Source organism: Diospyros lotus, chromosome 4 (genome assembly GCF_014633365.1).
Source record: "Diospyros lotus cultivar Yz01 chromosome 4, ASM1463336v1, whole genome shotgun sequence".
Classification (NCBI taxonomy): domain Eukaryota; kingdom Viridiplantae; phylum Streptophyta; class Magnoliopsida; order Ericales; family Ebenaceae; genus Diospyros; species Diospyros lotus.
In genome coordinates, this window is record NC_068341.1 from 10,363,960 (window position 1) to 10,389,553 (window position 25,594).

The window sequence follows — 25,594 nt, forward strand, 5'->3', positions numbered from 1 at the left end:
ACCGCACCGCTTACGCCGTCTTTTGTCATGGACGCAACCCCTAAATTTGCACTCCATCTAGCTAAGTATGTAACAAGTCTTTAGTTGTAAACATTTAGTTAACATCTGTATTTTACTACTAATAAAGCCCATTAGAATTAGCAGGGCTTACCCAACAAGGTTAACATCTCTATCTTAATTTCATTCCTTGATATTGTTATGATTTTTTATTTATTTTTCAATTCAATTACTCTTTATCCATTATAGACAGTGTTATAGTACTGACTGATAATATCATATAATAATAATAAATATCATAAATTAATAATATAGCATCACGAATCCACTTAGTTTTCAAATTTTATTAGGGTTTAATAAATTTATAGTATTTTTAATAAATTTTAATATTTAGTATTTAAAAATTAACATTTATTTAAATTAATTATAAATTACCATGTCATGACATCACTAAATTTATGAAATCAATAAATTCTCTAAGCAAGATTTATAGTAAATGGAGAAAAAAAAGAGGGAAATAAACCTTATGGGCTGGTTGTATATTTGATCAAATTTTTTACCATTACCAAGCGATCTAAGTTTCTTTGGCCCACGTGATAATACTAAGGGTCCTATGTTTTAAGGATATTTTGGGCCTATTTGTTACGGTTTAAAAGCTGTACCTTTTAGTTTTTAGCTTCTAGCTTCAAAATAGTTGGGATGTAATATTTGTTTTAGCTTATAAAATTCTAACTTATAACTTCTACCAGTTTTTAAAAGGGGTAGAAGCTGGCTTTTTCAAAGCTGAGGTACCCCAGCTTTTACAACTTCTGCTTAAATGATTATATTTTTATGACAATTTTGCCCTTATTTTTAATAAAGAATTACCATCTTGTCTACGCAATCATGGGTTTTTCTTCTCCACCACCATCTTCATTTTTAGATCTCTTCCTCTCTCTCGTCATCTTCTTCTCTCTGTATACTTTAATTAATTATTTTATAACACTTGAAACTTATACATATATATTAATTAATTTTTAAATTATCATTCTATAACTACTAAGGGTATTATAGATAATTATACAAAAATAAGTTATTTTACAGCTTATGGTATCAAGCACCACAACTACTTAACTACAACTTCTAAGAAGCTGCAGCAAACAGGTTCACAAACTTATTCTAACTTTTAGAAGATATAATCTAAGAAGTTATAATCTATAATTTCTTTAATTAAGCTGCAACAAACGGGCCTTTACCTTTTTGGTGTTTAAATGATAAAGTTATAAAAATTATTTTTATAATAAAAAATAGTTTACTTCAAAAAGAAAAACTTACCAATTAAATTTTCCTAAATCACTTTAATTTATTCCATCAAATTATCTTTTCTTCTATTAGAAAGACTTTTATATACACACACATAAAGGAATGTTAAGAATGATTAAAGTGTTGTAAATATATTTTATTTTTAAATAGTGTGTATTTACTGTAATTTATTTTCAGTCTTAAAATAATTTTATTAATTGATTAAATATTTCAAAATATGATATATTTATCACTAACCAATAAAATGTTTTTGAGTTTAAATAAAATAAAATAAATGTTCATCGTTTGAAAATAATATCGATTTAGTACACCTTAGTCCTGTAAATGTGCATGCACACATATATGTATACATATAGCTATTTTTTTAAAATATTCTCTTTATGACAAGTAATAGAAAAGTATTTTTGAATATCTTTTTACATGAAAACTAACTATTAAAAATTAAATAATTTGTGTAAAATACTTCTGTATGTAAATTATTTATAATTGTAAAATATTTTAGACTGAAACAAATGAAACTTAAGTTTTAAAATATACATATTCGCAGATATTTATATAATATATCCTAAATTTAACATGTCACCGTTGAGCTTTGTTTAAATTACAGCAATTGTCCCTATGTTTTTAAAAATAACACTAAAACTTTTCTTGAGATTAGTTACCATGCATCGCATATCTTTACTGTCAGGTAACAATAATTAATTTTATTAAAAATCTCAAAATACCTCTATAATAAAAAAAAAAACGAAAAAATAGTGATGGTGGTCGATGATCACTATCAGCCATCACCACCATATAAGAAAATATATAAACCCATATCAAATCTAGGGTTTTATTAGAATTTGTAAAATCGAATTCTTTGAATTTGGGTTTTTTCGATTTGAATGAAACTTAGATTTGAATAAAAAAGTTTAACTTGAATCCAAATCTAGTACTTCAAATATAAGTTTCTTTAATTCCCAAGTTGTCAAATTTAGGTTTCTTCAATTTGAAAGAGACCCAAATATGAAGAATTGGTTTGCATTTGAATTTGGGTTTTAATCCCAGATGCAAAAACAAGAGATATAGAAAAATATTAAAAGAAATAAATTGAAGTAAAAAAAAATCCTAATGAGTTTTTAAAACCCTATTTATAACGAGAGAGAAATAAAGAAGATGAGAAAATGAGACATAAAAAGAGTAAATAACAAATAAATTGATCACTGTGAGAGGGAGAGGAGAAAGAAGATAAAATAAATAAGAGAGAGAAAAGGCTTAGTTATTAGAAAAACAATGATAAAATGATCAATTCAAGTGAATTTTTAACAGTAAAGGTGATAGACAACATTTTTTAAAACATAAAGGTGGTATATATAATTTAAGCAAATATCATGAATGGTATATGAAATTTAGCTCACAATATAATGGGGATAATGCAAAGTCACGAGCCCTCAAGACTTTAAGACTAATTAATGGAAGAACATATCCCCCATCTAACTTAGGTAGATCTTTCGTGCAACTTGCAAAACAAACGTAATACTATTCCAAGTTTGACCTCAAAGTCTCCATCATAATTAAGTCAAGAAGGCTTCAAGTGACAATATGTAAGCCAGTGGTGGCAAAATAACATATTCACGGGTTCCACTGGCAATGTCTTATTAGGAGTTCATAGTTTCTTAATTTTTTTTAGAGATGCTGTGATCTGCTTATTATTCGTATGGTAAGTGTTGAATGACCTATTAAGTGGGAATAAATCATAACTGCAAATAATGTTAGTCATGATATGTTATCTTAGTTTTCTATTTTATGGAGATAAATCCTAATTATATATGTCATATATCAAAGATAATGATACTCACTTTAGTTATTTTTTGTGACTGCTTCTTAAATGACTTTATTTGTTATCTCAATCATAATGTTCCGTAAATTTACGATAAAAATATAATTAAGGCATACGAATTTTGACCACACGTTCAGTAATATGGTAAAATGTATCTATATATAAAAGTGATCTTTTATTTGTAGAGTAATTCAAGAATAAATCAACATCTCCATTTTGAATATTACTCTTATTGCACCCTTTTATTGAATTAGATACCATTTCAACCTGATTAGGTTTATTTAATCATCCTGAATAATTAAATATTTAATAAAATAATTTTTCATAATATATATTTAAATTAACCACAATTATAGTAATTAATCAAGTCAACTTTTATTTATTGAAAGGGTTAGACTTGACTTAGTTTTATAATTGTCCAAGTGAGATTGATTTTATGATAATGGAGTCTTTCAAAAAAAAAAAAGTTGATTTAGTTATTATTATAATTTATTTAGAATGAATGACCGGTAACATCACAAAAGCCACATCAAATTAAAATTAACTTAAATTATTATTTTTATAATTTAGATTAAACTTAATAAGCCTTAGTGACCATTAAAATTAACTTAATCACACGATACATTTTTTTTTATCTCTTAATATAATAATGATTTAGTAATAGTCAATAATAACTTAGTAATGACTATTACGAGGTAGTTAAAATTATTAAAAACAAATATTATCTAATATAATAGTTACCTTGTCTCGTCAAAATTTAAGATATCAACTTTTGAAATAATAATTCTTCAATTACTTAATTTATTTACGAATTTAGACATAGTTTTTGGCATAGGCCTGACAAATGCACTAAGAATTGCCAAATTTAAAGGTAGCAAATTTGACTCCTGGTAGTAAGAAAAAGAAACAATTGTTTTACTAACTATTTTTCTTAAAGTAATGCTATTTGTATAAGAATTTTTATAGAGATTTATGAGTGGATTGAATAATTATTTTATTTATTTATTTTTCATTAACAATCGTCTTTCATCGCTTTTTTCTCATCGTTATTGCTCACTGATTGTCACAGGAAGGAAGGATGTAGCGATGAGAAGATGACGACACAAGAAAGACGGTGAGAGAGAGTCGGTGGAGAAAAAGAAAAAGGAGAAAGAGAGATAAATATAAGGTGAGGGAATATTGTTAATTTATCATGATAATTTTTTTAATTTATCAAAAAACATTTAACCGCTGAACAATATGTCCCTTTTTCCTATTCCCAATGCTTAATAGCTAAGAAAAGGTCCAGACATCTGACACCTGGACGCGCATTGACGATGCGACGTCGTTCCGATCTGCAGACCGTTCAAATAAGTACCCGACCTTCCTTTCTGTTTCTCCGGCAATTGCTTCGACAGAGTGCAACTCTTCTCAAAAGTGACGAAAAAATGGACCTTCGCCAAGCGATCGGCAACCAAACCGGCGTCTCACTGAGCATCGCCAAGCGGGTGGCGCTGGACGAGGCCAAGGACACCAACTTGGTCTTTTCTCCGCTCTCCATCCACGTCGTGCTCTGCTTGATCGCCTCCGGCTCAAAGGGCCCGACCCTTGACCAGATGTTGTCCTTCCTCAGCGCCAGATCCTCCGACGACCTCTCCTCTCTTTCTTCCCAGCTCGTTGACCTCGTCTTCGCTGACGGAGGACCCGTCGGTGGGCCGCGGCTGTCGTTCGCCAACGGGGTCTGGATTGACCTTTCTCTCCCTCTAAAACCTTCTTTCAAACAGGTGGTCGACACGGCTTACAAGGCTGCTTCGAGTAATGTTGATTTTCAGACCAAGGTCAGTTCTTTCTCTGTAATAACTAATAAGTTCAATTATGCATTTCTTTTTTCCTTGTGCGCCAAATTGGATACTTATTTAAGTTCTGATCGAGCATAGCTAATAGCATTGAACTGAAATGTAGTCGTTGGCCAAACAAATCTGACCTGGAAGTGAGCTATTTTTCCTTCCTATTTCGACCTTTGGGATGGGGATACAGTAGTTATGCTACCAGAGTCATTGAGTTGACCCCATTACATACAAGGAAGGAATACACCGTGTAGAGAAAGTTATGCATCTTCCTTGCCCTTGAACTCTGGGTTCGGGCCTACTTCTTCCAACATCTTTTAAGGTAGGAAAGGCGATAATCGGGTTTGGACCAGGGACCCCATCCCCACTGGGCATGGATGCTTATTGCGTATTTGTTACCCAATTAATGTTTATATAAAAATTAAGTTATTTCTAAAATTTATGTTGTATTCTCAACCAGAATTTTCTCACCGCATAAATGTTTCACATCTTATGGTACCGCTAACATTTTAAAAATAAAATAATGCAAGAAAATACAATGAAAAATAAAATAATTTTGAAAACTAAGAATAAAATATCATCAGTCACAGAGTATCTATCATAGACTTTGCAATGGAATGAACAAATCTGAAGATTGAAGAACTTTTATTTCTTTAGGGAAAAATCTCTATTTTTAGAAGGAAAGGAAAAAATTATATGTAAATAGAATAGAATGAAATAATTTGAAATTATGTGCAGATCAAAGACTCTTGTACCCTTTCTCTGCCTGCCCCCCTTTAGAGATCTTTTCTTTTTGTTGATACTCGTGTCGTTAGAGAAAATTTTATGTTCAACTTGCCCCATTTGAGGTGGGCCTGGCAGTCACCCGTTGGGGCTTGTACCAATTGTCATCCCTACTTCAGGGGCATGTGTTAACTGTTGCTCCTTGATGCTTCGTTCTATCTAGCCTCACCAGGGTGAAGGTGTTGTGTGGCCTCGGAGCCAGGTTTCTTTCCTTCTAGTTCTGTTAGCTTGTTCTATTGTGGTAAATTTTATTTTAAACATGAAGATTTACAGCAAACATCTAGCCTATATGTGCACTAGTTTTCAACTTGTTATGCCCAATAATCGGCCCTAGATATGAGAAAATGGGTTTACACCCAAAGAAAGTAAGCCAGGTAATTGAAATTAAAGAAGGCCAAAGTGGACCAAATGGCCAAGGGTAAAGTGGCTTGGGGATGGTCAATTAGAAGTCACTCGGCCAATTGGGCCATGTGAGGCTAAGAGGGTACAAGACAAGGCCCAAGTGGGTGCTAGGTATGCGAAACAAGAGGTCACTTGGTTATAATTGAGTGATCAAGACCCCCCCCCCCCCCCCCCTTGGCCGCCACTAACTGCACACAAGGCGCATGAGGAAGACTTGCCATCGACCCATCTTAAGGCATCACCTAGCCATGCGAGAAGCCCGTGCCAAGGCCTACTAACCAAGTGAGTGTCATAGCCATGTGAGAGATCCTTGGCCATGCGGGTCAGGGGTCATGTTGAGAGCCATGCTAAGAGCCCAACTGCGAGCCATGTGAGGCATGCGAGACTCGTGGCCACACCAAGAGCTGTGCACAAGTCAATGTCTTGTACCTATGGTTTAGCCTAGGGTTTGGATTGGAAATCAGGAGAATCCGAGATAATTAGGACCAAGAACACAACGATTGGAGGAGAATTGGATAGAAATAGGGGAGATAATAGACAAAAAAAATGAGGGAGAGTTGCGGACAGAACAGAGAAAGGGATAGATTAGAGAGAAAGTAAAGGGAAACGAGAGGGAAATTGAGAGAGAATTGATGTGAGGGAAAGCTGAATTTAATTATCAATTTAAGCATACATTCTCTAATTATCTTAGCCTATTTATAGGCTGTTCCAACCTATCTAACTGAGAAATACAATTATTCTCAGCAATCTAGATTACAATATAATAATGCATATAAGCTAACTACTACTGTAGTTACTAATCTATCATTGGGGATCCTTGGGGTCGTAATAATTCCCCTCTCCTTGAGAGAGTTATTGTCTCCAAGAACTTGCAGCAATTGACCGCTACTCCTATCCAATACTAACTTTCTCTATTTGTTTTATTTTTCTCTCTCTCTTTCTTTCTTTCTTCTTCTAGGCCTCTTCTTTTTCGTTCTTAGGTTCTCAAGATCAATTCCAAGCATAAGTTGACCCAGAACTTCAATAGAAGAGACCTTATTGAGTTCAAGCCCAATGTAACCACCTCTTGCAATAGCTGTCCAATCAAGATTGGTCTTCAATTTAAGAGCATGATCAACCACTCCCAAACTGACATAGTTAGCAATTGAAACTTGGAGTCCATAGCTGTAGTTAAGGTATTCTTAACAAACCAACTGCCATTCTCTACTGCAAAAATATCAACAATATCTTGGAGATGCAGCAATGGAGAATTGTAGACTCGCCTTGGATACTCAAACAAAAGTTATTTGTGAGCATTAGAACTAGGAGTTGTTGCGACACCAATCCCAACCATCGGTCCATCCTTCAATACAATAGACAGAAATTCAAATTGGCCAGTTGGAGTAAGAACAAAGCAAGTAGCGAGAGCTTTGTTCCCCACAGCAAAACTTTCAACTTCTTCAGCTATCTCCCTTAGCTTTCCTCCAGTTGCCAACTGTCCTTGAAATTCCTTATCAAATCCATACACCTTCACAACATTAGAAGATAATTCAGTTGAGGATATATCTCCAATCATACCATTTCTAGTGATAGTAAGGGACTCAAATTTCTTTGCCAATCAAGAGTCGCTCTGACACTGCAGCTCACCAATTGGAATTTAAACAAATAAAACAACAGAAAACTCTTCCTTCCGAGTTGTTTCATGCTCACTGCTATACACCCAAGATTTATCTTCCACAATTTTCTCCTCCAATGGTGTCCCAGTCTCCATTCCTATAATTGCCCTTCCTATTCGAACGTACTGATTGCATAGGAAGGGATGAGAAAGTTCCACAGGTTCCTCAATGGCTGAAACAAGGCCTCCATCACGACCTTCATCCCAAACATGATTTATAGCTGGATTATCTGATGAAACAATATCCCCGGCTGGAATATCAAATGCATGAAAGCCATCTTCATAATAGTTCCCATCTTCATAGCAGTTCTCATCTTCAATCTGATTTATAGCCTACTTATTAGCAAAATCATTAGTTTCCTACCCTTGTAAAATGTGGTCTGCACAAATCTCCTTATCCAATCTCCTTTCATCTCCAGAATCTTGAGTTGCCATTGACAGATTCACTTCAATTGGTTCCTTAGATCTCTGTAAATCAGAATCTTGCAGAAGGACTCTAGTGCCAACTTCCTTAATATTGACTGATTTTTCAGTTGAAACTTCCTGATTCCATGTAGATAATTCAGCAACACCTTTTTCTTTATGTTAGCTAGAATATTCCTCTACATGAACTTCTTTTTCAAATGATCAGGTGGTTCCTTTGGATTTGCTACCCTAACAACCTGATTGTTATAGTTTCCCTTTGGAGAATGCATTTCACTGCCAATATCATCTCTAATATTGCAGTCAACCTTCTTTTCAATACTTCCTAAATCAAAATACTTCTTCTGCTCAAACTTGAGGATAAGCAATGAATCATTTTCCCATAATCTTGACTTCTCCCTAGATTGCTGCATTTTAAGGAACTCTTAAGGCTGTAATGCTTCCTTAACCACGTCTTTCTTCAAGAGCTCTTTGTTATGGTCGTTCAATCCTGATGATTGATTGTCTGAATCAACCATCTCTTGGTTAGAACTTTCGAGATAATCATCTGAAATGTCTCTTCTCGGGCTATCGAAGAATTCAGGTAGAATGCTAACCTGATACCTCTTAGACAGCATCATTGCAAACTCCTGTAGCTGCTCACGTAACATACGGCTTATTTCCTCGCATGTTTCTTGTATCACATTGCTTGTTTCCTCATGCATTTGACTGAACTTATTATTAAATTTCTTTTCCCATGTCTCATGATTCTAGCTAAACTCCTCATGATTTCTACTATATCCCACTGAAATTGAAATTGTACCATGCTTCTGTTATAGTTGAGACTCCAATTGTTTCACACATGCACTATTAGCCATGGTAGAAATCTCATGAGCAGGACAAGTGGAAGGCCAAGGAATATGAGTTATGTACATCTTGAATTCAATACTTTCTGTGACCTAATCGGCTCTGGTTTGATGCAGTCTTAGAATTCATCTGAAATTGACAGCAATGAACAACTTAGATCCTTAACAATCAAGTAGTTCCAAGTCAGAGAAATCGGCCTTTGGAATTACTTCTCCTCTGCATCCGTTTCACAACAATCGCTTAAGATAAACGATCGCCTCACAATAGTTAGCGACCTTCAATTCCCCAGCAAAATGAGTCGTTTGGCAATAGATCCTATTCCACCTCTTGACTTGCTTACTGCAACAGTCTCCTATACTTGCCTCAAATGCAATTCAATAGTCGAGGAGCACCTGCTCTTCTTCGCCTTTCCAATTCAAACAAAGTTAACCAGATTTCAAAGCCGAAATCAACCTCTTGTTTCCCTTTACTCGCAACCTAGAATTCGATTGGAATCAATGCTTGTGGAATTCTCTTCACTGGTTCGCTACTATAAGTCGTCGGACTTCGAATCGGAATCTTCTGAACCACTGCTCAATCAATTCCGATAATGGCTAAAGGTTGCCTTCTTGAATCACGATTGTAGCAGCTGAAGTCCGTCGATTTTGTTGCAGCTGAGAGAGCAGTCTTTGATGCCTTCAGAAACATATCAGAAATGATCGTCTATCAGTAGCCAAGGATCACTGTCTAAATTTGCTTTCAATGATCGATTTGCTCTGCTTGGAATCTGGCTTTGATTTCTTCAAAATCAGATTGGAATAACTATTGAATTTTCGAACTCATGGCCGAGTAATGAATGCTTTGGTTGTGATTGCAGTGGAATCTATGGCCGGAAATCTTCTAGTCTGCTTCGTCAGTAGATTCTGATCAACCTGAACTGTTTTAGGAGTTGTTGGAAGCAACATTGAAGCCGCCTGGCCAAGTTGCCTTCAAATTTCGAACCAAAATTATAGCCAAGGATTGACTGCTCTGAATCACTTGAAAGGATCGACTTCGATCGCACCACTTGCCGTGGATCGACAATGCACAATTCCAAGCCGATCGTAGTGGATCCCCACAATTTGCCGATTTGATCGCGATCACTAGGATCCTGATCACTTTGATCTGCCTCCAATCTGTGACTCCTTACTTGCTACAATCTTAACCATTGGCCGAGGACCACCGACAGATGGTAGCTTCTTGAGTTAGCTTGGGTCGTCGATAATCGCAGCCTAGATCGTCGAAAATTAATCACAAATGAATTGTCGATAGCCGTTGGACATTAACGACCAATGAACGATGGCTCTGATACCAAATTGTCATGTACCCATAGTTCTGAAAGGCGCGAGCACAAAGGGTCCTAGAGTCTGAGGCGCGAGGCGAGGCGTGCCTTTGCGAAGCGAGGTGCACCTTTTAGAAAAAAAACTCAAAATCTTGTAAAATCATAAAAAACTATCAAATTATCAATAATAACACATGCATATCATTAATGATTAATTATCTTCAAATTCTAAACTAACATCATCAAAGTTGATTCATTTTTCATGCAAATTCTAAACTAGAAACATCATCAAAGTTCAAACTCAAAGTTCTAAACAAACATATAAACACTACAAATCCACAATCAAGAAAATGTTTTCATTTTGAAAAATGCTATTTTTCTAAGTCTGGAAGATTAGCGCATTATAAGGAGACATATAAGAAAATGTTTTCATTTTGAAAAATTATCTCCCAGTATTTTGATAGCTAATATTCATTGTTGTTAAAATGATTTTTAATGAATTTTTCAAGAAATAGTAGGTATGTATTTTGAGGGTGGTAAAATTGCTAAATACCGAATTTGTACTAAAACCAAAATTCTATTTTCTTATTGTTATGGATTTTGATTTTAAATATTTTTATTGAATCCAAATGGGGGGTACTTTCTTATTTATATTTATGTATTAAAGTAAATGGAAGGTAAAATATAAATAAAAAAAATGTAGACATTTACTTAAACTAAAGAAATGTAAATATGTTGTAATGTATGCATGTTGGAACCAAGAATAGGGGAGGAATTGGGCTGCCCAAGTTTCAATTAAAAGTAGTTTCATGCGGCGAGCCTAGGCGCCTCGCCTCGGCCTAAGCGAGGCGCCGAACTGGTGCCTTGCGCCTAGGCGCGCCTTTAACAACTATGCACATACCTAAGGTTTAGCCTAGGGTTTGGATTGGAAATTGGGAGAATCCGAGGTAATTAGGACCAAGAACACAAGGATTGGAGGAGAATTGGACAAAAAAGGGGGGGGGGGGGATAATAGACAGAAAATTGAGGGAGAGTTGTAGATAGAATAGAGAAAGGGAGAGATTAGAGAAAACAGAGGGAAACGAGAGGGAAATTGAGAGAGAATTGATGTGTCGGAAAGTTGAATTCAATTATCATTTCAAACATACATTCTCTAACTACCTTAGCCTATTTATAGGCTGTTCCAACCTATCTAACTGAGAGGTTTGGATTGGAAATCAGGAGAATCCGAGGTAATTAGGACCAAGAACACAAGGATTGGAGGAGAATTGGACAAAGGGGGGGGGGGGGATAATAGACAAAAAATTGAGGGAGAGTTGCAGATAGAATAGAGAAAGGGAGAAATTAGAGAGAAAGCAAAGGGAAACGGGAGGGAAATTGAGAGAGAATTGATGTGTCGGAAAGTTGAATTCAATTATCATTTCAAACATACATTCTCTAACTACCTTAGCCTATTTATAGGTTGTTCCAACCTATTTAACTGAGAAGTATAACTATTCTCAGCAATCTAGAGTATAATATAGTAATGCATGTAGTCTAAAATATAGTAATGCATGTAATCTAACTAGTATTATATTTACTAATCTATCATTGGGGATCCTTGGGGTCGTGACAGTCAAGCAGGACACCAAGGCATGATCGAGTGACCCCTTGGAAGCCTTTCTTGAAGCATGACTGAGAGACCCCTCTAAAGGACCCCACAAGTCACTCGCGTTGCCAAAGACATGCGAAAGACTCTCGTGAGCCACCTAAGCTCGGGAGCCTCTCTCCAAGCCACGCGAGAGACTTTCTTGGGAGGTTTCCCGCTCCAAGAGACCTGACCCAAGATGTTTTCGAGATGCTCGCCGAAAACGGTGGGTCACACGCCACCTGTTAGTCTCTTCCCCCTCTATAAATAGGAGGGTTGCCTACTCATTCAAGGCACACTCACTTTTGCACTTGAACCCTCTCTTTGGGCTCAAGCATTCAACACTCTCAAAGACTGACTTAGGCGTCGAAGTGTTCGTGCGGGACACTCACCCATGCCCCTAACCGACTTCTTTTTTAGTAGGTCACTCGTCACAAGGAGGGTCATTATTTGTCCTGAGACTCATTCGTCACCTTGAGAGTCATTTAGTTCAGAAGACTCATTTGCTCCTTGGGTCACTTGCATTTCACTCTCTCGCGCTATAAATTCATTGTTGTAGTTGGGAAACAACACAACTGAATGCATTACGATAATCTACAAAGAAATAGTATTTCATACACTCTATAGGATGGATTCATTTACCAAAAAGTACTGTATTGTGATTCTTGTTTTGGAATAAGAAATCTAAGTAGTATTATACTTGATCAAATATAACAACAAAAAATTGTTAACTGAATTACAAAATGAACAGGGTATTTGTTCATTATCAAAATTTACTTCTACTCTGCCCAGTTCAGACTGATGTTGGGATTCTCCTGTGTTCGTGTGTTCCCCTCACATGGATTGTCCTATGATCCCATGCTTCCCATGAGCACAAACATTTGGATACTCAGACTGATGCTCTTGCCTACTATGTAAAATAGTATCAAATTGTCAAGTTTTTATCCTTTATGCTGCATTTCACCTAAGACCAAAAAAAAAAAAAAAAAACCATTATTTACGGTTACTTTGAGAATTACCTTTTTTCCTTTTGTTTTTTTGTTTTAACATAGAGATTTTGGAACAAACAAGGCTTTTCATCCCACAAGTTGAGGATGTCAGGAGGGGCTGCTATTTTGATATCCACTACTTGGATTTTGGGTCAAACCAAATACATGTGGAGTTTCCTTTCAGATCATGCTAAAACCGCATAATACCTTTAGAATCACTGATTGCTGCTTGGACCTATTAGCTGTGTTTTACACAAATTCCTTCAGATATATGAAGATCTTTGAACATGAAGCTTCATAATACCGTACTTCAATATGTAAGTTAAGAAGCATACTGACTTTTAGAAAGCATGATATCCGTAATGTTGGCAATTATGTGGACATAATGATTGTTGGACACTTTCCTGACAGTAGAGAAAATAATTCTGTTCTTTTTTTTTTATTTCTTTATTTTTAATTCAAATATATGGTGTTGACGTGTATACAATTATTTAGACACATTAGTGTTTCACAAAAGACTGTTATAAGTATATCAACACCTAATGAGATTAAGGCTTGATATATTGTTATTATGTAAAAGAGTTAAAAATTGAAACTACTAAGAAAGTAAAAATAAAATGATTATATGCTTATTTATTTTCTCTTATGTTGATTTTGGATTTTTGTTGTTGTGATATAAAGACAAGCAAAACATTTCTTATTATTTCTATGTTTTTGATATATTTTATTATTATTATTTTTTTACAAATGTAAGGTTTAGTTCAGATAAACAAAAATATATCTTATTATATATTGGTATATTTTATTATTTTCTTATGAATGCAAGGCGTTGTGACTAGTATGTTAATTATTAGGCTTAAATATTTCTTCAATTTGTATGTTAGTATATTTCATCATTCTTTAGAATGCAATTTATCTTTGAAAAATATGTTGGTGTTAAATTTTTTATTATATTGGAGTCCACAATATAATAGATGTTAGGATCGGATCACAAAATCACATATAGAAATCAAGATAAAGAGGATGCAAAAATTTAAGGTGGTTTGGTCTCTACAAACCTACGTCTATGATTCCACTATAATGTGATGAATCCAATAATTTAATCAAGGTTATGTAGTTTTTAAATATAGAAAAGCTACAAACCCTTTCATGACACAATTTTTGGATGAACAAAGTTGTAAATCATCGTAACTCCAAATAATTGGTCTCTCTCACTCAGATGACACTAATTATGGAGTAATGGCACTCGTTATGGACACACAACCCCAATAATACGATTACACTCTCACTCTAATAACCTTGACTATCAAGGTGTGGTCACCTAAAACCTATACTAGGTGGCTTATTTATGGGCAATAACCCAATCAGATTTCCTATTCCTACGTTGAGTAGGTTTCCCATATATTCCTGGATTGGGTTTCCCTAAAAAATCAGATCTCACTCGTTTGCGATTTGAGCAATTATCTAACAATTTTTGACTTGACTTAAAGTATCAAATACGCCTGTTGTTGCCTTAATACAACAATTAATTTTTAGTGTGGGAAAGCGAGCTTCAGCCTAGAATGATCTTGCGAGTTTCAAGTCCAGATGCAAGTGATCTTGAGACTTGCAAGTTTGGATGCAGGTGGTTAGGTGAATTGTAAGTCTGGATGTTGATGATTAGGAGACCTGCAAGTCTGGATGTAGATGATCAGGAGACTTGGAGGTTTGGATGCAGATGATCGGGAGACTTGTAAGTCTGGATGCAGATGATCAAGAGACTTGGAGGTCTGGATGCAGATGATCAGGAGAGTTGCAAGTTTGAGAACAGAGAATTTTGACAGTCCTGTGGTGATCAAGTGCCTTCCTGATGACTGAATGCCCTGCTGACCAGGTGACCTCTTGATGACCGAGTGCCCTGCTGAGAACAATTGGTTAGGGGCACAAGTGAGTGTCGTTGCGCAAATCCTTTGATGCCTAAGTCAGTTTTCAAGTACTTGGGCGCAAAAATAGGGTTTGAGGGCATAAGTGAACTGATAGAAGACCCATACAATTCCGTTACCAACGACTGAATAAGCAGGGGCAGAATGGTGATACGAGTAAGGGAGGAAGCGACAAAAGTGGGTAAAGGGTATTATGGGTAGAGCAAGCTGGTGGCATGTGGGGATAACAAAATCGATTAGAGGGGGATGGTTGGAATAACAGTTAAGTAGGAAAGATAGTAGAGGAGAAAGGCATCTTTTGAGTAGTAAGGAATTCGGGAGAGTGTGGACCTCTCGAAAGTCCACTTTTCATTTCATTTGTTTTTCTTTTTCAATTGTAATTCTCTTCAAATTCAGTAAACGCAGATAGATTATCTTCCATAATCTATCATTTGGTATCAGAGCAACAAAATCGATCTCCATGGTGAACCTGAGTGACCGAGTAGGGGACCTGGAAGGGCAGAAAGATGGGTTGTACAGTGGATTGGATTCGTTGAAGTCGGAAATGCAGAAGGTGAGCGGAATTGAGAAAAACATGGCCACGTTGATGGATCAATTCGCTCTCCTGATGGCCCATTGGGATGAACAGGAGCGAGGGAGAAAAGGGAAGCAGGAGGGGACGGGACGGAGCTGCCGCTGGGTTCCTCTTCGTTCATGGAGGGAACGCCGGAAGTGAGAATGGGCAGAGGCGAGGGGGTAGAGGGCGTCGAAGGAGCAGGAAGGCCCGATTACAAGGGAAGGCGGCTGGAAATGCCGATCTTCGAGGGGGAAGATCCAGATGGTTGGATTTTCAGGGCTGAAAGATACTTCATCGTTAATCAGTTGTCCAAGCTGGAGAAGTTGGAATCCGCAGCACTCTGTTTTGATGGGCCAGCACTCGCATGGTTCCAATGGGAACAAAGGCGGAGGCGGGTACGGAGTTGGGAAGAACTAAAGGTGATGCTAAGAAGTCGATTTCGGTCCATCCATGAGGGGACCCTGGAGGAGAGATTCCTTGCCCTTAAGCAGTGGGGATCAGTTAGAGAGTACCGCCTTTGTTTTGAAACATTGGCTTCACCTCTCGAAGGCAAGCCTGAGGCCTTGTTGGAGGGCCAATTCATCAATGGGTTGAAGCTGGAAATTAGAGTGGAATTGAGAATGCTTAGGCCGAATGGATTGGATCAACTCATGGAAGTGGCCCAACGAATTGAGGAAAGAAACATGGTAGTCAGAGGAAGCTCCATCGGAAGTGGTCAAAACAGGGGGACAACTCACTTCAACCCATTTCAGCATCAACACCGATCAGTGAGCACGGCTGCCCCATCAGCATCGCCAAAGCCAGCAACAACCAATGCGGTTGTGCTGCACTGGAATTCGGCTGCTGGTAAGGGGGTAATCTGCCTTTCAAGAGATTGAGTGAGGCAGATTTGAAGGCCAAACGGGAGAAGGGCCTGTGCTTTAGATGTGATGAGAAGTATTCTATTGGGCATCGCTGCAAAAAACAGGGAGTTACAAGTCATGGTGATTTATGACGAAGAGAAGGATGAGCTGGGGGTGGAAGAGGAGGCGGAAGGAGGGGGTGAATGGGAGGTGCAGGAGGCTAAAGGAGAGGTGATAGAATTGTCTATAAATTCAGTGGTGGGGCTTACCCCACCCCAAACCATGAAGGTGCGAGGGCAGATTGCTGGCCATGAGGTTGTAGTTCTTGTAGACAGCGGGGCTACTCGTAATTTCATTTCAGCTGAGTTGGTACAGACATTGGAACTGCCAATGTCAGAGACGGTAGGCTACAGAGTGATCATGGGAACGGGGATTGCTGTGCAGGGCGCTGGGATTTGTAAGGGGGTGCTTCTTTCTCTTCAGAACTTAGAGATAAATGAGGATTTTCTTCCCTTGGAGCTGGGCAGCTTGGATGTCATCCTAGGAATGAAATGGTTGGCAACCTTGGGCAAGGTACAAGTTGATTGGAAATCTTTAACTATGAGATTTAAGGTAGGAGGAATGATGGTTACATTACAAGGGGATCCGAGTTTAAACAAAACCCTTGTCACATTAAAAGCCATGATGAAAGCACTAAAGGACAGCAGGGAGGGGGTGCTCATCGAATTAGGGTGTTTGTTGGCAGATTGTGGGGAGTTTAAGACTGTCACACAAGGGGGTATTCAGCAGATGTTGGCTGAGTTCAGTGAAGTATTTAATGATCTAGATGGGCTGCCACCAAGAAGGACACGAGAGCATGCTATCAACTTACAACCGGGAGCTGCCTCGGTAAGCATAAGGCCCTATCGCTACCCCTATGTTCAGAAAAATGAAATTGAAAGGTTAGTACGAGAGATGCTCGTTGCAGGGATTATTAGACCTAGTACTAGTCCCTTTTCCAACCCTGTTTTGTTGGTAAAAAAAAAAGGACGGGGGATGGAGATTTTGTGTAGATTACCGAGCCTTGAACAAGGTAACGGTGCCAGATAAATTTCCTATTCCGGTAATTGATGAGCTGTTGGACGAGCTGCACGGGGCCAAGGTGTTTTCAAAGCTGGACTTGAAAGCTGGTTACCATCAGATTAGAGTTAAGAAAGAAGATGTGCCCAAGACGGCATTCCGTACTCATGAGGGACACTACGAGTTTCTAGTCATGCCCTTCGGGCTGACCAATGCACCAGCAACATTTCAGTCCCTCATGAATGAGGTCTTCAAAGGTCAGTTGAGAAGGTTAGTGTTGGTTTTTTTTGATGATATTTTGGTATTTAGCAGTGACTTGGAGGCACATAAGCAGCATTTGAAGGAGGTGTTGCAGGTGTTGGCTGAAAATGAACTCTACGCAAACAGGAAAAAATGCCAGTTTGGATAGCGAGAAGTGGAGTACTTGGGCCATGTTATCTCACAAGAAGGGGTGGCTGCTGATCAGTCCAAAGTTAAGGCCATGCTGGAGTGGCCAAGACCGGGGTCGGTAAAGGAATTACGGGGTTTTTTGGGGCTGACGGGGTACTATAGACGGTTTGTGAAGAATTATGGAAAGTTGGCTTGGCCTCTCACGGAAAAACTACGAAAGAACGGGTTCGGTTGGGATGAACCAGCTGAAAAGGCTTTCTAGAAATTGAAGGAAGCTATGACCTCTTTACCAGTGTTGGCATTACCCGACTTCACTAAACAGTTTGTGGTGGAAACAGATGCGTCCGGGTCAGGTTTAGGGGCTGTTTTAATACAAGAGCATCGCCCCATCGCCTTTTACAGCCATGCCCTTAATCCAAACAACTGCAACAAGTCGGTGTACGAGCGGGCGGGAATTGATGGCAATAGTGTTCGCTGTCCAAAAATGGAGGCATTATTTATTGGGCCAGAGGTTTATCATTCGCAACGATCAGAGGAGCTTGAAGTTTCTAATGGGGCAAAGATTGGTGAGCCCCGAACACCAAAAATGGATGCTGAAACTGATGGGCTATCAGTTTGACATCCAATATCGGCCCGGGTGGGAGAACAAGGCAGCAGATGCCCTCTCTAGAATCAATCACTCAGCTGGTCTTTTTGCAATAACAGTCCCTAAAGTTATTCAACTTGAACGGCTAGCTAAGGAAGTGGAGGCAGATGAGGAAGTGCAGAGATTGATCCAATAAATACAGCGTAATCCTTTGGCCAAACCCGATTATCAGTGGGCCAACAATCAGCTCTTATTCAAGGGCAGATTATACTTGCCTAAAGGATCGACTTTGATTCCTATATTGCTCCAAGAGGGGCACGATGGGAGTGTGGGGGGGCATGCTGGATTCTTGAAGACATACAAGAGGATAGCAGCGAATGTGTATTGGGCTGGAATGAAGAAGGATATCCACAGCTATGTGAACCAATGTGCCATTTGCCAGCAGCACAAATACCAAGCCTTATCACCAGGAGGCCTTTTGCAGCCACTCCCTATTCCGAGTCAAGTTTGGGAAGACATAGCTATGGATTTTATTGAAGGGTTGCCTAGATCCGGAAATATGGACACGATATTGGTTGTGGTGGATAGATTGAGCAAATATGGACATTTCATAGGACTGAGACACCCTTTTACAACTGGAAGTGTGGCTGCAGTTTTTGTGAAGGAAGTGATACGCCTACATGGGGTGCCTCGCTCTATTGTGTCTGACAGGGACATGATTTTCATGAGCCATTTTTGGGAAGAATTATTTCGCCTCCAGGGCACTAAGCTATGCAGAAGTATGGCGTACCACCCCCAATCAGATGGGCAGTCGGAAGTACTAAATCGGACACTAGAAACCTACCTCCAATGCTTTGCATCAAGAAAACCGAAGGCTTGGTTCAGCTGGCTTCCATGGGCAGAGTTATGGTACAACACTTTGTACCACACGACTTCCAAACTTACTCCCTTTCAAGTCGTTTATGGATGGGAGCCACCGGAGTTATTGAGGTTCGAAAGGGGTTTTACCCCAGTATCGGCAGTGGAGCAGCAACTGGCTGCAAGGGATCAGATGTTGGAAGAGCTGAAGGCTCAATTACTGCGAGCTCAAGCTCAGATGAAGTTAGGGGCAGATGGGAAAAGAAGGGATGCTCAGTTCGAAGTGGGAGATATGGTTTACTTGAAGATCAGGCCATATCGCCGCAAGTCGCTAGCAGCCCGCCCTCATGAGAAGCTAGCACCTCGATTTTATGGCCCATTTGCTATGGAGTAGAAGGTTGGACAAGGCGCTTACAAGCTGTCCTTGCCTACGACTTGCAGCATACATCCCACATTTCATGTATCCCAATTGCGCAAGGCCTGCGGTGTAACCACCATCCAAACTGATATCCCTAGCTAGCTCAATGAAGAACTAGAAATGTTAGTAGAATCGGAGGCAGTCCTTGGTGTGAGACCGGGAATGGGTAGGAACCTCAGAGGCTTGGATGTACTTATTCAGTGGAAAGGGCTACCACCTTTGGAGGCCACCTGGGAACCCTACGACATGCTCCAGCAACAATTCCCCGATTTCCACCTTGAGGACAAGGTGAGTTCTATGGGGGGAGGTATTGATAGAAGACCCATACAATTCCGTTACCAACGACGGAATAAGCAGGGGAAAAATGGTGATACGAGTAAGGGAGGAAGCGACAAAAGTGGGTAAAGGGTATTATGGGTAGAGCAAGCTGGTGGCATGTGGGGATAACAGAATCAGTTAGAGGGGGATGGCTGAAATAACAGTTAAGTAGGAAAGATAGTAAAGGAGAAAGGCATCTTTTGAGCAGTAAGGAATTCGGGAGAGTGTGGACCTCTCGAAAGTCCACTTTTCATTTCATTTGTTTCTCTTTTTCAATTGTAATTCTCTCCAAATTCAGTAAACGCAGATAGATTATCTTCCATAATCTATCATGAACTTACTTGAGGGAGGAAATGGCTCCCCTTTCTATAGAGGAGGGAGAGGGGACACGTGGCGGCCAACCCACGTTTCTAGGATAGCATATTCTTGGCATATTATGTGGAATTTTGGAATATTCATGTGGGTCCCAAGGAGGTTCTTCTTGAAAAGAGACTCTCAGGCTTGGTTTGAGAGATGCACCAAGAGGGTCTCTTGTCTACATGGCCGAACTTTGATGAACATGATCAGGTGGGGTGCACTCCACTTGGTCATGACTGAGTGGGATGCACTCCACTCAGTCATAGCCGAGTGGGAGGATCTCCACTCAGCCTTATGGTCCTTTTAGCTTTTCTCTCCTCTTGTGTTCGCCTTGATGGCTTATGGCTTGACGATACCTTCCTCAAAGATGAGTTTGTTGGGTGTTAGAGGGGTTAAAGCCATGAATGATTGGGTAAGGTGCACCCCACTCGGTCATGACCTGGTGGGCTGCACTCCACTTGATCATGGGTTGGGTGGAGGCTTTTCCACTCAGTTTTGTGGTTCTTTTGTCCTTTTCCTTGCTTACGTTTGCTTGATAACTTGTTGTTTGGCGAGATCTTCTTTGAAAATGAGTTTGTTAGGGGTTTGAGTGGATAAGGCCATGAATGATGGGTGGGGTGCACTCCACCCAATCATGACCGAGTGGGGTGCACTCCACTCGGTCATGGCTAGGTCCTTGGCTTCCCTTGGGCTTTTGGCCCATTTGGCTCTCTTGGATCTTCTTGGTTTGGATGGTTTTGGCTTGCAAGCCACCTGATCATTTCATGCCACATGATTATTTGCAGGCCACCTGATCTTTTGTAGCTCTACCACTTGGATACTTGCTCATTTGCAACTCCGCCACTCGGATTTTCGTGGGCCTTCCTCGATTACTAGGCATAACAATACCAAATCTCATAGAATACTCTTACCTCTTTTTGGATAGGGGTAGGGGTGGGGAGGGTAAGGAAAAGTCTTGCTCTTGTTTGGGAGACAGTTTCATAATGGAAGGGGATGGGAGGATATACCCTTCCCTCCCCTCCTATACTCCATTTTTCCTTACACCTAAATTTGGGGTGTCCAGAGGGAAAATGGAAAGTATTGACAAATATTTTTATTGATTTTACATTTTTCCCTTATTATTTTTTAAAAACCTAATATTATTTTGAAAAGAAGGGTATAATTGTTACTTTCTTTGTATTACTTTATCATTCCATCTCCTTACATTCTCTATCGAGACAAAGCGAGGCTAAACTACTCTCCTTTACGGTCCATTCTTCTCAAACAAAAAGCGAATGACAACTTTTACGGTGCTCTCCTTACCCTTCTGTGTTGTTTCATTGCGTACTGTTTCATCCCCTACTCCACCACCCTTCTCCCAAATAAAGTGCAAGGGGAAAACATCCTTTTCCATTGATGCCTCTCTTCTTCCTCTAATGGTCTAGATGGGTCCTGTCCTGCTGCTTTTCAGTGAATCTTTGCAGTTACTGATATGGCTGCGAGGTTGAGCTCCTTTTTAAAGAGATTGGCAATCAACCAATTCTTTTCAGTTTATGCTTGTGGATCAGCAGAGTACTCATTGGTCTCCTCTTCAGCGATGGGAAGCAACAAAACTTCTTGTATTTGTGTTAGGACGCTGATAATCGAAGGAACTACAAGCTGGAAATTAAAAAAAATGAAAAGAAAGTGGACTTTCGAGAGGTCCTAGCTCTCCCTCTATACTCTCCAGAAAATTCCCCCCTTCTGGTCTATTTGCTTCTCTATTTAAAGGAATCTATTGCCGTCACATGCCTCCCCCTCTTTGCTCTTCCCATTCTACCCCTTAACTGAATTTGTTGGCTGCACATGCACCACTTGCCTTCTCCCATTTCAATATCTCTATTCTGCCCTTATTTCTTAGGTCTTTGGTAGGGGAATGTTATGGGCTGCCTATCAATTTGACCATTGACAAACTTCTTTTGGCTATAGGAAACGGCTTGGTTCCTTTCAATTCCAATGAGACTTCCTTTAATTCATCCAATCAATGGATCCTCCTGCATGACATTGGGTTTCTCTCATCCCATTTTTGGTTGTTGGTCCTGGATTCTAGCAACAAAATCACCAATCTCTGATTTTTGATTTTTTGTAAACTTTTTCTCAACTAGATTTTTATAAAATCACATACCCTGATAAACCAGGTTCTGATACAATTTGATAGGATCAGATTACACACTAAAATCAAGAGATAGAGGAATAAAAAGTTTAATGTGGTTCAGATTCAATGGACCTACATCCATAATCTCATAATTATGGTGTAAATTTATTCAATCAATCAAGATGATATAGTTTTTGGACAAAAAACTACAAACCCAATTACGATACAATTCCTGAATGTAATCAGGTTATTAGAGTTGTGTGTGCCATGATGTGGTAGCTATGAGAGAGTAATCAATTATCTAGAGTTGTAGCATTGGAAAGGTTTCCAATTTTGTCTGTCCAAAAAAATGCCGTGAGAGGATTTGTAGTTTTTCCACTGAAAAGGTACATGTTGATTGATTGAGTGGATTTATTCAGTTATTTGGGGATCATGGATGTAGGTTTGTTAAGACCAAACCAAATTAAATTTTTGTGTCCTCTTGATTTTCGTGTCTGATATATGTGATCCACTCCAAATAAAGAATAAATAAATAATATGTGTAATTTGATGTGTTTGCCTCCTATGTCTTTGCCTGGCAACATTTTGAAAATACCCCATGTTTCATTGTGGTGTTGCACCTACTCTTCCAGTGAGGAAGATTTTTTCTCAGAACTCAAAAAACACGACATATGGAAACACTGATCCTAACTTTTAAAATTCTATTAGCAATCTGGTGAATATTGTTTAGCATGGGTGTTGTCATGTTGGCACTTCTGTTGATATATGAATCATTCTAGTCATTGCCATGATCTTCTTGTTACCTTGAACACAAGACCTTAAGAGACAACCTTGAACATGAGTCTCTAATAAACCTCCAATAATTTGGACATATGAATTGGTTCCAGAAATGTGATATTTAAGGCATTCCTGATACAGAAAGAATATTGACAGTTTCCCCCGAGTTATCAGAAAAAAGGATGTAATAGATAGAATCATTTGTTGTCTCCATGAACCCTGGCTATTGGACTAAGTATATTTATGGGACAACAGCATCCGATAAATTAATTCAACTTTTACTAGCTTTTCCACTGGTTTGATATTTTTTATGTTGTGGAACATCTACCTATATGCTTGTTTTTTTTTTTTTTTTTCTTGTTATTCTTGTTATCTGGTATTATCATAAATTTTTCTGTTATCATGTTGAAGGCAATTGAGGTGATGGGTGAAGTGAATTTGTGGGCTGAAGAGGAGACCAGTGGTCTTATCAAGGAAGTGCTTCCTCCTGGTTCAGTTGACAGCTCTACCAGACTCATCTTTGCGAATGCTCTCTATTTTAAAGGAGCATGGAATGAGCAGTTTGATGCATCGAAAACAAAAGACCATGACTTCTACCTCCTCAATGGCAGCACCGTTCAAGTTCCCTTCATGACTAGCAAAAAAAAGCAACTGGTTAGGGCGTTTGATGGTTTCAAGGTCTTGGGGCTCCCATACAAAACAGGTGAAGATAAGCGCAGTTTTTCAATGTACTTCTTCCTGCCAGATGCAAAAGATGGACTGACAACTCTAATGGAGAAAGTGAGTTCTGAAACTGGGTTCTTAGATCGTCACTTGCCACAACAGAAGGTTGAAGTGGGGGAATTCCGGATCCCAAAGTTCAAGATTTCATTTGGGTTCGAAGCTTCTGAAGTTCTAAAGAAACTAGGTTTAGTCTTGCCTTTTTCCGGTGATGGGCTTACTGAGATGGTAGACTCCCCTCTTGGTAAGGACCTGTATGTTTCAAAGATTTTCCACAAATCTTTCATTGAAGTTAATGAAGAAGGCACGGAAGCTGCAGCTGCTACTGCAGGCACGATAATGCTTCGGTCGATTGTTATGACAGAGAAGATGAATTTTGTAGCTGACCACCCATTCTTGTTTGTCATTAGAGAAGACATGACCGGCGTGGTGTTGTTCATCGGCCATGTGCTTAATCCCCTTGAAGGTTGACACGGACTATCGTTTCAACGGAGGAGAACCGTGTGTAGATGATGAAACCTTAGCTTAAGCAAGTCTCTGGTCATAAACATTTGGTTGATACTTATGTGAGTGTTACTAATGCCAAAAACCCTCAAGGAGAATACCTCTGATCTTTTCACTCCTTGTTCTTGTTTTTGATATCGTTACCCATCTTTTTCGGTTACTCTTTGGATCGAGTGTGTGACACTTGACAGACACACACTCACACAGAGCAAATAGTGTTGTAATACTAGTTTGGCATATGCCTTTTTCTCTGTGTTGCATTGCGAGAAGATGCATGAATGTGCGTAACCACTCTTCTGTTTAACTTTTGGATGGTGGCCTTGACTTGTAGTAACGTTTGAACTTTGAAAGCAGATCTGAATAACCTGTTTACCATGTGATTCTTTGCTATTCTTGCACTGCTGGCGGATCAGATGCTTGAATCGGATGGTTTATATAATATATATATATTTCTTAAAAGCCGCCCATCTTCTGTGCTGACACTGTTCCTTGACCAAATTGATGCATGTAGCTCTGCCCCTTTCTCTCCCTTCGTGTTGGAAAATAGAAGAAGAATTCTGTATAACATGACATTTCAACTGTTAGGGTGCTGTTTATTATCTCTACTAAATTTGAAAATGATATATTATGTAGTCATACTAATATAGTATTATGTTTGCAAATTGTGGATTCATGTCGTTAATTTTTAAAAAATAAAGTAAAATATCTAGTATTATTGTCAATAATATATTCACCATTTGCAAATATAATAATAAACACGATCAACCCATCATGAGATATTAATAATGTAGTATCACAGTTGTACGAAATATTTTCCCTTCAAATTGCTACAGAATTATGTTTGAGAGCCACATATTTTGCAAAAAATTATGCAAAAAGCTACTGCTAGTTGGGGCTGGGGCTGCTAATTCTATTACGGCTGGCTGCCCATCCATCCTATGGTGGTGAGATTTGCCGCCTTAATCTCCTCACTCCTCACATTGATACAATAATGAAAATAATTATTTTCAATACTTTTTGTTTTTTTAAATGAAACTTTACATGCTTACTTTAAGGATGAACAATAAAAAGCGGTTAGTGTTTGGCCGGTTGTGGCAACATACCACGTGGCGATCACGTGGGTGGCGCGAAGTTTCAAAACCGAAACTGCCACTGCTATCCCCGACAAAATTACCGCAAGTGCCACTGTCTGCTTCGGGGAGGATC

General features: G+C 38.7%; 1 protein-coding gene across 1 annotated transcript; it reads left to right on the forward strand.

Moving 5' to 3' along the window:
• The first annotated feature begins 4,481 nt into the window (after nt 1-4,481).
• On the forward strand, nt 4,482-24,763 carry LOC127798667 (serpin-ZX). The gene is made up of 2 exons (XM_052332199.1): nt 4,482-4,935; nt 23,576-24,763. Exons 1-2 carry the CDS (start codon nt 4,546-4,548, stop codon nt 24,353-24,355), a joined length of 1,170 nt encoding a protein of 389 aa, XP_052188159.1. The 5' UTR covers nt 4,482-4,545; the 3' UTR covers nt 24,356-24,763.
• The last annotated feature ends 831 nt before the right edge of the window (nt 24,764-25,594 follow it).

What these genes read in the sequence shown, in the direction of transcription:
- LOC127798667 (XM_052332199.1), top strand. Translation starts at nt 4,546, where the DNA reads ATGGACCTTCGCCAAGCGATCGGCAACCAAACCGGCGTCTCACTGAGC. An exon ending in ATGTTGATTTTCAGACCAAG is followed by an intron (nt 4,936 to 23,575) that starts GTCAGTTCTTTC and finishes ATCATGTTGAAG; the next exon opens with GCAATTGAGGTGATGGGTGA.